We start from the raw sequence: 13,534 nt of genomic DNA, 5'->3' as shown, positions 1-13,534 counted from the left end.
AGCAGTCATTCAGACACATTAATTATGAAGAACAGAGATTCTGTGAATATAAGTAAGCTACCTAAAGTGAAAGAAACTTATCCTACTCTGCATAGCTCAGGTGTGCACTGCAGTATCTGCACATATAACACCCAATTCAGTTCCAGGTCAACAGAGAATATAGAAAATGGCACATGTCTAGCTCAGCGTTACCTGCTGAGTTTCTCTATGTTATTCTCCCTGCCTAGGATCGTGCGCATATTACCTGGTGTATGGTTTACCCTGCTTTATCAGAACTCTTAGCACTGACATAAAGACAGAGGTGTTTTCAAACAAACTCTTCTGCGCCAATTGACAGTTGTATCGTAAGCTACTATTCTTCTCAACATTAGGTGTAACTGAAGAGGAAGGGAGAGGTGCATCAGTGAATGAGTGAATAAAAGTGAGCACTCAGTAACCACAGCCATAAGAATCGTTTGATACCAGCCTCCGATTGCATCATTAAAACACTTTTTGATCTTTCCCTAAAATGGCAACCTCCTAGTCCTCAACAGCTGACAACATTCTCCACATACATCACTGGTAACGTGCGGCTCTCTTCATCTATTTATCCTAATATCGAGTAGGGGTATTAGGGATACGTGCCTCAGAGAGTATCCCTAACTAACTTATACGGTTGCCCCCAGAGATGATTAGTCTAGTGGGGATATACAAAATCACACGAAAGACACTGCAAACTAACAGGATTGTCTAGACGCATTGACTGAGAAAGCCGTGGATAGAATGAATGACACTACTGCAGAACCTACTTACTCCTATCCACATCGCCCAGCACGGATATCCTTCAATATTACGCGCGAGCTACACATTGCATGCTTACTGGATGATGCTGAGCGGGTCACTGAATTGCTTGCGATGGGAGCAAATCGCGATGCCGTTAGCCACGCTGGTTATTCTGCGCTTGACATAGCTGAATTGCTGAACCGAGTGCGCGTTGTTAAACGTCTTTTGGCACATGTGAATATCCGAGAGACCGGAATGCTAGAGCTCATGTACGCTATCCGTCAGGGTAGGTCGACTGTTGTACGAGCTTTGCTGGAAATGGGTCTTAATGACCAGCTTCAGGACGAGGTGTTGTTCCGTGGTGTTTTCTTCATGGCGTGCTATATTGGAACGACCTTTGTCATCAATGCTCTGGTCAAATATGGCCCAGGTCTTTCTATCTCTCCTTTAGAGGATACGTTTTTTCATGTTGCCATGTTTCTGGACAATAGAGAAGTAGCTGATACGATTCGTGATATTGCTGACATTGAACGTCGCAACATGTTGAGAGGCGTCGAGGTATGAGGTCTAAGATGAAGATCAAATATCTCAGAACCTGGTCAACACTAACTTTGAATCAGGCACATATGCTTTCAAGTTCGTACTTGGAGACGACTGAGGACACCGACAAGTTCTTTTCTGGTTTCCTGAATGACCCTAACTCATCCGACTTTGACGCATCTCCTGAGAACGATAAATAGTTGTTAATTAATTCGTGGCTTTAATCAGCTCTTCAGCTGGAGGCGGGATACTGTAGCAAAAGCCTTGTTGGACCTATCATGCGGCCATGTTATAATTCGGACTGATATCAAGAAATTGGCTGCTGAACCTCTTCCAGGCATCTTCACCACTGAAGATAGGACTGCAGACCTACTGCGCTTGAGCGGTATTTGACAAAATAATTGATATGTATAATTACGGGATACAATATGACTCTAGAGGAAGAGCAACGTTGATAATTTGGTCGTTGGACCCTTCGCCTATGATTTGGTCATACTGTACAAAAAGCGAGTCTTTGAAACCCCTTTCTTACAATCTCACCCTAAGATTAAAGAGGGGGGGGGGAAGGGGAAGAAGAGAGAGAAATTAAATCATCCTTATTCGCTTATGTAAATCCGATTCTTGGGATGATATTGGGGAAATGATGCATTACTAGTGCCTGGCATTTATTTAATTGGGAAGCTGCATCGTTTTACCCTGGGACAGTTAGTATGGCACCATCAAATTACTGCCCTGATGAGTTAGCCTTTTCAAGACCTGTGTCATGAGCACTTAGCCCGGAAGCTCTGACGGATTCGAAAATGGAAGCCATTACCTATGATGATGGATAGCGATTGTTCTTACGGATGACGAAACATGCAAGCATTACTGCCAAATCGGGACGCCGACTGGGGACGATGCTTCGTGAGTCATTGATGCCTCGTATTGAAGGCACCATAGCGGCCTCAAAAGTGGAGACTGAATCGTGCGTAATTTCTATTAGGGGAGATCTCCACTAGTTACCTTTGTAGTATATAACCAAGTTATCCCGGTTTCTACTTCTTCTCTTCTTCCCTTGACGGCCCTATAGACCCATTCAAAGATATTCAGTACATCCCTCGGGTTGAAGGCGTCCTCATTCTTTTGTCTGTTTGGATATACGCCATCATGACCGACAGCGAAATCTCACCAGATGCAATACTATCGGAGCTTTCCACGACTCCATATGCATGCTCATCTGTGGAGCCATTAAGCGGCGGGACCGCCAACTTTGTCTTTCGTGGCACTCTGCTTCATCCACTTCCAGATGGAACTACAACCGTCGTCATCAAGCATACAGAGGACTATATAGCGTCAAATCGCGAATTTAAATTATCTGCCGAACGTTGTGTAATTGCTCCTGCCCTACTACACGATTATGCGAAGTGAGACGGACAACCCTGGCTGATGCTTTAACATCCAGCTCATCGAAAAATCCATTTTGACATCACTTAATAACCTCCCCAGCTCGAAAATTACGAACGATGATGACACAGCCAGCCAATTCACGGCAAAAACACCCCATATATACTCATTCAACCCGCTCACCAACACCCAAGTTATGGAGGATCTTCCTGATTCCGTAGATCTAAAATCATTTTTCGTCTCGCCCAGCTCGGCTCGATCCGTACCCCATGAATGGGCGGTGTCTCTTGGTCGGGCATTGGGGCACTGGCTGAGTTCTTTTCATTCATGGGCCAAGGAGTCGGCGCAGACCGATGTGACCCTAGAGTTAGAGCAAAACCACTTCTTCCAGGATTTAAAGTTCAGCATAAACTATGATAGTTTGGTAAACATGGTCAGCAAGTACCCTGAAATCTTGGAGGGCAGCCGAGGCGTTTTCGAGAAGGTCAGGGATATGGCGAGGAGTGAGTTGGGTAGGAAAGATGGAGAGGGGTTTGGAGTGATCCATGGGGATTTCTGGTCGGGGAAGTAAGTGCCAGTCTGTCTTTCTCCCCCCCCCCCCCCCCCTTTATTTTATCCCACCAGGTTAAACAGGAGAAGTGGGGTTACTAATGATCTCAGCATCATACTTCCGAAAACTTCACTGGACACAAAGTGCTCTAATACCCCCCTATTCATCATCGACTGGGAACTTGCTCAGTGCGGTACTCGGGCTCTTGACCTGGGCCAAATGATCGCAGAGTTGTACGAGCTTAAGCACTACAAAGATGTCGATGCTGGAGTGTGGATCATTCAGGGCATCACGGAAGGGTATCCTGCTTTGAGTGAAGAAATGGCGTTCCGGACGTTAATCCACGTCGGGACCCATTTGATCTTCTTTGGCAGTACGGTCCCTGGATGGGGAACAGACGAGCAGATTGCTGATGTTGTGAGGCTTGGGAAGGATCTGATTGTCAAAGCCTGGGAGAAAGATAAGAGTTGGTTCAAAGGAACGGTGTGGGAGTGTTTGTTCAAGAAGTAGAGAAACTCTATTGTTTGCTATCTCCTACTGATAGTAAAAATAGGAACACTATGTAGATATAGTCCTTTACCTACGACTTAGCTTTAGGAGGTATATGTCAGTCAAACTATCTCACAGCATGGGTATTACTACATATTCTCCCGCTGGGCGAGTATCCAGTCCCCGATCCGTGAGCTGTCAATTTTCATCCGAAATGATGGCCATTACCGGGTCAAGGCTCAAAATTGACCCATTCTATCGAGCAGACTCGCGAGGAGACATGCAGGTCGTTCAGCCGGGGACAGCAACGCCGGAACTGAGAACCCGTCCAACGCGTCAAAGGCGCGAAAGGGTCCTATATGCTAAGTTAGGAACCCAACCATGGAATGATACAACACCCTTGCAACGCCTGGGACATATGTGAGCCCCGATGCTTCGGTCAGAATTGCCTTGAGTGGCAGTCATGAGACTTTGATGATAGATGATCCAATGGCCCGGCGTAGGACAGTTTATCGGCAGTCGTGCTATTCATCTGTAAGAGGCTTAAATCAATGTCTGCTATACACAACGTGATCGTTGAAAGAATTGCCGGCTCTCTATTGAGGAAGCTGGCGGCAAGCTCAGTTGTATTGTTCCGACAGTAGCAGCTTGAGTGTGGATATGTTCTTCACGGATTTGGTGGGGTGGGAAGACATATAGTTTTGAAAACACTGATTCGTGACAGGATGGAGAGGAAGAGTAGTTGGTCCTTGAACTATAAGCTAGAGTCACATATGGAACACCTTAAGAGATCGAACGAGATGGAAGAGTTGAAGAGAGCGATCTGACATTTTGATCGCTTCACAGGCTAAGAGTGCCTTCAATCGCCTACAGTTACGCTATTCATGTATATGCATTACCGGGCACTGTTCTCCAGTTTTTCCTTTTTGCTCAGACCACGCAAATCCAACAGTCGAATGACCTCTTTTTGAACATGTTCTGTATGATTTAAAGTGTATGATATATGCCGTAGAGCTGTGCAAACAAGCGACTTCTCCAATAAGAGCGAGGAAACAGCGCATTATAACACCACTCATACACCAGTGTCCATGTCATCTATAATTTCGCTTGGAAAACGCTCCGTATGGATCCGAGGCCTGATGGACCATTATAAATCTGTTGCTCAAGAAGACGGGTATTGATCTATATAGTGTAAGCATCGGAGTATGTTTGATGGGGAACCTCGCTATCATTGAGACAGTAACGAAGGAGTCTTACATGTTGGGGGCCCAGCTTATCCACAGATTCTACACCAAGTAACCGCATGCATGTCTTGCTCTCGTCCGCCAGTACTAAGCCCCAGTCAGTCGTTTGTTTCTCGAATATCAGGGTTCCCAAACATACTCTGCAGAGTTCGCTTAACACCCTCGACACCGCCAGCCCCCAGGCCCCACAGGGCAGGTCGCCCGATCCCCACGGCCTTCGCCCCCAAGCATAGCGCTTTTACAACATCTGTACCGCGCCGGATGCCACCGTCAACCCAAACTTCCAATCTATCGAATACTTCTGGGCAATATTTTCTGATTTCCATCAATGTATGCACTGCTGGGGGAGCAGTGTCGAGGGCACGACCACCGTGATTCGAAAGAATAATGCCTTTGACTTGAGGTGTATGGAGAGAGGCAATATAGGCGTCCTCATGAGTTTGCAGGCCCTTTAGTACAATTGGCAAGTTAGTACGTTCAGCCAACCATGGCAAAGTTTCTTTCCAGGTCAGTGAGGGATCTGTTCCAGCGAAGAGCTGCTTTCCAACACCGCCAGATGATTGATTGATCCGAGAGGTTTCATCTTCAGCACTATCTGCTGCCTTCGCCGCGCTTGGAACCGGCGCTGATGCTCCGACAGCATTTCCCCGCTCGTCATCTTCTCTTTTGCCTGGCACTGGGGCATCCAGGGTCAGAACAATGAACTTGATTTGCTTGAGTTTGTTTATCCGTGCCAACATCGCTTCGCTCTTCCTGCGATCAATTTGAACATAGATCTGCCATCCAAATACTTGGTCGGGAGCTGCATCTTTTACAATTTGCTCCGGTGTCATAGATGCGTTGTTTGAGATAACCTGCATGGCTCCAAAGCTGCGGCAAGCTTCGGCGATACCTGCCTCACCGGCCGGATGGCCCAATCGAGCCATCGCGGCAGGGGACACATAAATTGGCATTCCTAGCTTATGCCCCAACAACGTAGTATCCAGGTCGCATTGTGTGCAATCAATGAAAACCCGGGGCCGTAAGAGAATTGAGCGGTAAACTTCCGTGTTGAAATGTTTGGAGATTTTATCATCAGAGGCAGAATAGTAGTAGGCCCACGCCTTCTTGCTCACGTTCTTAGTAGCCACCTTTTCGATGTCATCCATATTGAGGAGAGACTCCATTAAGGGTGGACCCTCCTTCTCCTCGCTTGAGGGTACTGGCTCTGCCTGCACCTTCAGAAGTGTATCTGGGTTGACAGTTCCAAGCATCGCTTCTGGCTTCAAGTTTTCTTCTAATATGCCCGGGGGGTGGATGGGGTCGTATTCTTCGGTGGCATCCTTTCCAGCGAGCTTCAGAATGATTTTGGAACCACCGGGGTGCTCGGAGAGGAAGTCGGTGACCTATGACAACATGTTATACTGAATTAGTTTGAGGTATAACATGTGCAAAATGAAGCTTTATTTCTTAGATGGAGTCGTACATCGTACACTTTCCCATATAAAATCACCCAGCAACTGTCTGGGGTATTATGTTTCGCGACTGAGCGATTGGTTACCAATTAGCATATCGGCCTGGCAACAATTCAGGCTAGAGTAGAAGAGAGACAATATACCTTCCGCCGCATCGAACACTTTGGCCATTTCGCGGAACCAAGCACGATTGTGTCTTCACAATTGGTTCGTGGAATGGGGATGTGGTAAGGGCTGGATAAAGATAGGTATGAGAGGTAGAGCAGCGAAAGGGGGAAGAAGAAGAAGAAAATGAAAGGATGCCCTTCAGTAACGGGACTCCTAAGTCATGTACCCGACCGACCTAGACTTCGGCAACAGGCTACTTGTTGTCAGCCCCATTCAATGACCGAGCGTGCATAAATAGGCTTATCGGACTTGACTCCGACCAGGAGCTGTGTGGGGAAGCAAGACCCAGTAGTAGGAGGAGGAGGGAGTGGACAATCAGTATGGACTGCGGCCATTGAGATTGCTACATTTGGTAAACTTGATAGCCGACCTTGGGACGGGCCCGCTATTTCTTACGGATTAGAGAACATCGCGCGATTATTGGTGGATAAATGGTTTCGGAGTTCCAACGAGTTATAACGTTCTATCTTGCGTTCTGGTAGAAACAACATATATTGTTCAATCGCGAAAGAGTATGCTCCGTATCTGGAAATGTCGGTATTCAAGTTCTATGTAGTAGTAGTCTAGTAGTTGGGTCCTTCCCTCATCAATTCAATTGATCAGCTGCTCCCCGCACGTGCATCTACTCTGGGTATAGCTTTATCTGAGGTCTCCCCGCGCAAAACTCTTCTCCTTCGGAAGCCAACTTCCATCAGGTTCTTGGAGCAAAAGCTTCAACCTTAACTCCTCGAGGCGGACTCAACGTGTCTCCCCAAAGGATCCTCCTAGCCTAGTTATATGGCATTGCTATGTTAGAGCAAGTCTTTAAGAACAGGAAGCGTGCATAAATAGCGCGTCGCGATGTTCGAGGTGCGTCTGCTGACTTGAGTTACGGTGCTCTTTCTTTTATTTCGATGTTGCTCATCATATTCTATGTTGCACCATTTTTTAATACTTTATTTATTTGTTTGTTTAATTTTTTCAAATATGTTCCGGTCTGACTAGTATCAGCGTCGTGCTGCTGATCGATATCGCCTACGGATGCACCGGGCTCGCACGGTTGCGCTAACAACCGATGAGATCGTTGAAGTGCGGGCAGCTCAGCGAACATTTGAGGGAGCCTATGTCCGGACAGCATTATCACAATTTTCGTTTGCCCTCGTTGTGCTCAAGATTTTCACTAGTGAGTTCTACAGCACAGGGGCTCTTTTCGCGATCTACGGCACTGGTGTGCTCATTATTGGTCTCTTCCGCCGCCAACAAGGGAATAGGCAGTTTTTCTCGGAGGTGGGAGAAGATGGCATCCACCGACATAAGTTTCGAACGAGCGGAAACGCGGTGGTCGTACTGACGGCTCTGAGTGTTGCCGCATACGCTACACTGATCGCACTCACTCTCAGGCTGGATAAGTAGGTGGGGTATCAAATGCTCAAAGGAGTGATAAGTCCAACAGGTTCATTATATTCCGTATCTTGGGCAATGTGATAGCACCTGCGTAACTGCCAAGCGCCAAGAACCCGGCGGAATGCTGTCCTTCTACCCCTTTGTTTGATTAGTATCCGCTACTGTGTGAATTTTCAAGGCGAAGAGAAACAAGCCTTGCGGAAGTCATCAGACCGCCCTGCTGATAGCGACGATGCCAATTGCCAAGGTTATATGCGACAGGCTGCGTATATCACAGAGAGCAGCCCAGAGGATGCCTCCAACAATGTAACACAAGACACAAGATGTTCTATACACTTAGGTGGCTATGATCATCCATATTGACATGCAACGTTGGCCATGGTGGATTTAGCGGCCTCTACAGTCAGATGCAAGGAGAGACACATTGACCGAAGGGGCTTAACGCAGGGAAGTGTTAAGACCTGTTGGCGGAGACCTGGTTGCGGCCTACAATACCAGTTAAACATGGTAGAGGCTCCTCAGTGTTTCCGGCACACTGCAGAGGTTCAGACACAGTGCGATTCAGTTGATGTAAAGTGGATAAGCATGATTAGTGGGCCAATCCTTCTCTTCATGTTGATGGTACTGTGTAGTAAAGTCCCTTTAATACCCTTGCCTAGGCCAAGCATTTCGGTTTTTCCGTGTTTCCATGAACCATTGGAGCCAAGATAAATTGACTTTAATTTCATGTACGCAGTACGTGAAGATCTAACAACCTTCCTGGCAAGAACCTGGAGGGGGGAGGGGGGAAATATTTATTTTGGGCATATTGGGAGGGAAAATGATTACTTACAATCAGTGTGGCCGTTACATTTACGTGGTGGACAACTTCCTGACATCATGTTTCCATAGATCAACACGTCGGAGATCCACCACTTTGTATGCCCGTCCTGATAACCCACCAGTGACTTCATAGATTGTAAGCTGGAATCATATATGTTGAGTCTGCCCTAAGGTAGCTCTCTTCCTTATTCACTTCATGTTATTGCAATTTTTCTCTTCCTTATTATTCATTGATTAAATAAGGAGTCCTATGCTGATCTATAATCTTCACTTTGTCTCCCTCTGGATTGCTGATTAGGTACAAGTGGAAAAAGAAAAGGTCATAGCCATTTCTGAATTCTTTTGTTATCTCAAAAACCATTACTCTGGTTTCTTGGGCCAGGTTGGTTTCTTTCTTTCTTTCAACCTCCCCGCCTTTGGGGCGGCTTTTTTTTGGTCACCAACAAAAGGTGTAGTTGCTGAGGCAGTTTGAAGCCAAACAGTGACGTCTAGTGCTGCTCTTCTTGACTCATCCGCCGCCCACCGGCAGCTCCGCTCCTAATTTTTTTTTCTCAACCGTCTACGCCCCTCACCCTCGAACCTCTCTCCAATTCTAAACAGGAGATTGGTTGATTCAAAGAATTATTTACATCTGTCTTGGACTTCAACTTGTACCCTGGGGGTGAAGACCCGAACTTACCACAACTGTTCCCGGTCGCGATAAGTCCAACCTATTGCTTTGAAATTGGCTGCATCCCCTGCGCCACTGGCGGGGATGTCTCAACAACACACCAATATTGCACGCTCAGCGATCATGACAAGCGCGTCAACGCCCGATTCTCCGCAAAACCGTGTATCAGGTGGCCCCGACGGAGTCTCGTCAAATGGAAGTTCTAGGCCCGGAATCGGGAAAGATGCGAATCTTATGCCTCCGGCAAAGACGCTGGTCGGAAGAGCGCTAGGAAATGACCTGCATTCCGATGCCCACAGAGGCTCACAGGCATCCAAGGATGGTGTCGGGTTCGCCCTAACTGACACTCCGGTTTCTACCGCACCTTCGTCTCCACAATTGTATGTTTCCTTTCTCTTTTTCGTTCGCTCGTTGGTTGTCTATTATTGTCTAGCTTTTGAGTCTCAAACGCGGGGGATTTTAGATTGCCCTTAAATTTGCCTCGCTTTTGATCGGCAGTTGTTCCTCCGGGCCATATCGGCCGGGCGGTTCACGTCAAATGCCGCTGTGTATGCCGATCTTGTGTGTCTGTTACTGTGCTTCTTGGTGTTTTGGTGTTTGATGCCTTACTAGTCTTTTTGTTTTTATGCTTTGGTGGTCTTTCGGCTTAAGGATCTTGAGACTAATGTCCTCGTCAGCAATGCTAATAACACACCAACGACGACCGCCTCCACACCTGGCCGGGTTCGTGCCACCACACTTGATATTCCAGGTCTTACCAAATCCAAGGTGTCGCCTGATGGCCGGATTGCTCAACGTGATGTTGGGTCCAAGCTAGTCATTGTTATGGTCGGCCTCCCTGCACGAGGGAAAAGTTATGTGACCAAGAAGTTGGCTCGCTACTTAAACTGGCTGCAGCATGACACCGAGATTTTCAACGTAGGAGAACGTCGTCGCGTTGCCGCTGGCAAGTCACCCTCACCTCCTGGAAGGCATAGGAATCATAGAACAAGTTCGATCCAGAAAGATCTTGTCGACTCGGTACGACGATTGAGCGTCAGCGTTGGTGCGGTGAACCACCTCCGGAGGACTACGGTCCCTTCTGAGGCCGTAATGTCGCCCCCGAGGCTCATGAGCCTACAGCTTCCCCTCCCGAGCTCGAAAACTCACTTCCTCCCCCTATTGTCCCCACGAAGATCCTCGTTAACGGTAAGGAGGAAGACCCATCTCTGGGGCAAAATGGAATCACTATTGTGCCACCATTTAATGCGCTACCAGAAGACAAAATGGCTATGCAAGAAGCGTCCCCTGAGCCGCTTGACCAGTCTGCAAGCTTTTTCGACCCCAAAAATCAGCTGGCCGTGAAGCTTAGAGAGCAGGTAGCCCTGGACACCTTAGACGAACTGTTGGACTATATCCTCGACAGAGGTGGCAGTGTTGGCATCCTTGACGCCACCAATAGTACGATGGAGCGCCGCAAAGCAGTTGTAGATCATATTCGCAAGCGTGCTGGTCCTGAGCTCGGTATTTTATTCCTCGAGAGCAGCTGTGTAGATCAAGAGCTGCTGGAGGCCAACATGCGCTTGAAATTGTCAGGCCCGGACTATAAGGGCCAGGACCCAGTGAAAGCATTGGAGGATTTCAAGAAACGTGTTCAACTATACGAGAAATCCTACGTACCTCTTGGTGAATACGAAGAAAGGCATAGTATGGCTTATATCCGAATGATCGACGTGGGTCGCAAAGTTGTGTCGCATCAGACTCACGGTTTTCTCTCATCTCAAGTTGTCTACTACCTGTTGAACTTCAACCTCTCACCGCGGCAAATATGGATTACCAGGCACGGCGAGAGTACGGACAACCAGGCAGGTCGAATCGGCGGTGACTCAGAACTCAGTGAGAATGGCCATCGCTATGGTAAAGCACTTGCTCGGTTCATCGATCACCAGCGAAATGAGTGGGAATTGAACCAGAGACAGAAAGAGATGATGCAGAAGTTTCCGCCCCGTCCGGGTGATAGCACTCCGCCCAACCCTTCGTACATTCCTAGTGACCGGCCACGTAATTTCTGTGTTTGGTCTTCTATGATGCAGCGTGCGATTTCGACGGTCGAGTCTTTCAACGAGGATGAATATGATGTCAAGCAAATGAAGATGCTCGACGAGCTTCATGCGGGAAAGATGGAGGGCATGACATATGACGAAATTCGTGAAACATTTCCCGACGAATACGCGACTCGCAAACGCGACAAGCTGTACTACAGATATCCAGGACCCGGAGGGGAAGGGTATCTGGATGTTATAAACCGGCTTAGGACAGTGATTGTCGAGGTTGAACGCATGACCGATCATGTTTTGTTAGTCACTCACCGAGCCGTAGCACGCGTCCTTCTGGCTTACTTCAAGGGCCTCAAATGCGACGAGGTGACGGACCTAGATGTGCCTTTGGGGATGTTGTATATGCTTGAGCCCAAGCCATACGGGGTTGAGTTCAAAGCATATCGCTACAATCCCAATACCGACTGGTTCGATTATATTCCCAATTTTGAACTACGCCAAACCAGCGCCAATTAGATTGTACGATGACTTCCACTATGGATAGAGATGAGATGTGCTCTTCATCTTTAGAAGCTTGCACCGATCCCCGCCGTATCCTTGGCATTGTTATGACTTGCTTATGAAATGAATATTTGACTTTGGCTATGACTATGGTGTTACAGTTCGCTGGCCGTCATTGTGCGCTTTGTGCAATTCTTAATCAGGTGACATTCGCTGCTGGTGTTATGGTTACTCTGGGGTTGATACGTGCAGCCTGTTATGTAACCAACCCAACATATGTAATGTTAGGTAAGAAGGAATTGTTTCCTCTTTCTGTTTATCGTCCGGTCGTCTTTGTTGTACCTCGCTTCGGGGGGTGTATCCATGACGGCTGGATCCCTTACTCGCTTTCTTGTGGCTTATGGTGATTTCATCTGTTTGCGTGGCATTGCGTTGGCGTTGAGGTCAAGTTATTTCCCACGGAGCATTTTTGCAGAACACGGATCCTGTGTTATTTTAGAAGGATGTAATAGCAGAGAGCGGTACCATGATCTACAGGCTCTCTACGCCCGTGTCTGCTGTAAGTTCCGTTTGGCCCACGATTCCTAGATGGTATGCAATCAATGGCTTTCTTATGAATCGGGCATGACTGAACAATAATCCTTATTCATTGCATTTCCCCGACCATTATCTGGTACTCTAGCCTAGGAGCTCTGCTTCGCCTGCTTAAAAGCCTGCAAAAATGCTGAGGGATCCTCGGCCCCCCCAATAGCATATCGCCCTTGGATCGTGTAATAGGGCACACCAGTAACCAATTGCCTCTGGGCTCGAGCTGCCTCTAAATCTACTTCCTGCCCTCCCTCGTCGGATTCCAAAAGTCTCTCTATTTCACCGCGATCCAGCCCGGCCAAAACCGCAGCCTCCAGGAGTATCTTCTGGTCTGTGATATTCCCCTCTTCCTCGAAGTATGCCTTGAAAAGATTCTCGACAACCCTTGTTTGCAAGCCACCGACTACACCCGGCTCAGTAGCAGCGGAAGCGTCAGCTTCCCTCTCCTTTTTCCCAGCATACCAAATCACCCGATGCGAATCCCGTGTGTTCCCCAGCCTACCGGAGAATTTGAACGCTATCCCTTCTTGTCGTCCAACCTCGCCGAGTTTGCTAGAAATCTGAGAGAACCCATCTTCGCCAAACCGGCTTATATAGTACTCTCTCTTGTCTCGGCCCGGGTAAGGCGGGCTGTCGGGTCTCAGGTAGTAGGCATGCCAGGTGAGAGTGAATGTATCAGCGGGATGAACCGATTTATGGGTTGCGATGGCGCGGGAAAGACGGCGCAAGCCTACGTAGCACCACTAAGCGGTAGGTTAGATATACGTCGCGTATGAAAAAACAAACGAAGAGAAGGGGGTCCGTACTGGACAAACGCTGTCCGAGATGATCTGGATGTTAAAGTTCGTCATAGTAGTAGTAGTAGTAGTAGTAGTAGTAGTAGTAGTAGTAGTAGTAGTAGTAGTAGTAGTAGTAGTAGTAGTAGTAGTAGTAGTAGTAGTAGT

At 47.7% G+C, this 13,534-nt stretch overlaps 6 protein-coding genes across 6 annotated transcripts; 4 read left to right on the top strand and 2 right to left on the bottom strand.

The window, feature by feature from the left end:
- Nucleotides 1-762: 762 nt before the first annotated feature.
- Nucleotides 763-1,502, top strand: ABOM_011646 (ankyrin repeat domain-containing protein; the record flags this gene model as incomplete). The annotated part of the gene is made up of 2 exons (XM_022538774.1): nucleotides 763-1,320; nucleotides 1,383-1,502. 2 exons carry the CDS (start codon nucleotides 763-765, stop codon nucleotides 1,500-1,502), a joined length of 678 nt encoding a protein of 225 aa, XP_022383353.1.
- A 946-nt stretch (nucleotides 1,503-2,448) lies between these two features.
- Nucleotides 2,449-3,745, top strand: ABOM_011645 (uncharacterized protein; the record flags this gene model as incomplete). The annotated part of the gene is made up of 3 exons (XM_022538773.1): nucleotides 2,449-2,670; nucleotides 2,744-3,252; nucleotides 3,346-3,745. The coding sequence occupies 3 exons, from the start codon at nucleotides 2,449-2,451 to the stop codon at nucleotides 3,743-3,745; spliced, it is 1,131 nt and encodes a 376-aa protein (XP_022383354.1).
- A 1,074-nt stretch (nucleotides 3,746-4,819) lies between these two features.
- Nucleotides 4,820-6,593, bottom strand: ABOM_011644 (FMN-dependent alpha-hydroxy acid dehydrogenase; the record flags this gene model as incomplete). Its single annotated transcript, XM_022538772.1, has 5 exons — nucleotides 4,820-4,906; nucleotides 4,982-5,055; nucleotides 5,108-6,353; nucleotides 6,434-6,492; nucleotides 6,566-6,593. 5 exons carry the CDS (start codon nucleotides 6,591-6,593, stop codon nucleotides 4,820-4,822), a joined length of 1,494 nt encoding a protein of 497 aa, XP_022383355.1.
- An 837-nt stretch (nucleotides 6,594-7,430) lies between these two features.
- Nucleotides 7,431-7,982, top strand: ABOM_011643 (uncharacterized protein; the record flags this gene model as incomplete). Its single annotated transcript, XM_022538771.1, has 2 exons — nucleotides 7,431-7,439; nucleotides 7,581-7,982. The coding sequence occupies 2 exons, from the start codon at nucleotides 7,431-7,433 to the stop codon at nucleotides 7,980-7,982; spliced, it is 411 nt and encodes a 136-aa protein (XP_022383349.1).
- Nucleotides 7,983-9,588: 1,606 nt separating this feature from the next.
- Nucleotides 9,589-12,017, top strand: ABOM_011642 (6-phosphofructo-2-kinase PFK26; the record flags this gene model as incomplete). The annotated part of the gene is made up of 3 exons (XM_022538770.1): nucleotides 9,589-9,845; nucleotides 10,143-10,510; nucleotides 10,588-12,017. The coding sequence occupies 3 exons, from the start codon at nucleotides 9,589-9,591 to the stop codon at nucleotides 12,015-12,017; spliced, it is 2,055 nt and encodes a 684-aa protein (XP_022383350.1).
- A 668-nt stretch (nucleotides 12,018-12,685) lies between these two features.
- On the bottom strand, nucleotides 12,686-13,441 carry ABOM_011641 (DsbA family oxidoreductase; the record flags this gene model as incomplete). Its single annotated transcript, XM_022538769.1, has 2 exons — nucleotides 12,686-13,333; nucleotides 13,406-13,441. 2 exons carry the CDS (start codon nucleotides 13,439-13,441, stop codon nucleotides 12,686-12,688), a joined length of 684 nt encoding a protein of 227 aa, XP_022383351.1.
- Between the last annotated feature and the right edge of the window lie 93 nt (nucleotides 13,442-13,534).

Source organism: Aspergillus bombycis, assembly GCF_001792695.1.
Source record: "Aspergillus bombycis strain NRRL26010 chromosome Unknown contig00188, whole genome shotgun sequence".
NCBI lineage: Eukaryota > Fungi > Ascomycota > Eurotiomycetes > Eurotiales > Aspergillaceae > Aspergillus > Aspergillus bombycis.
This window is presented reverse-complemented; position numbering and strand designations above follow the sequence as displayed.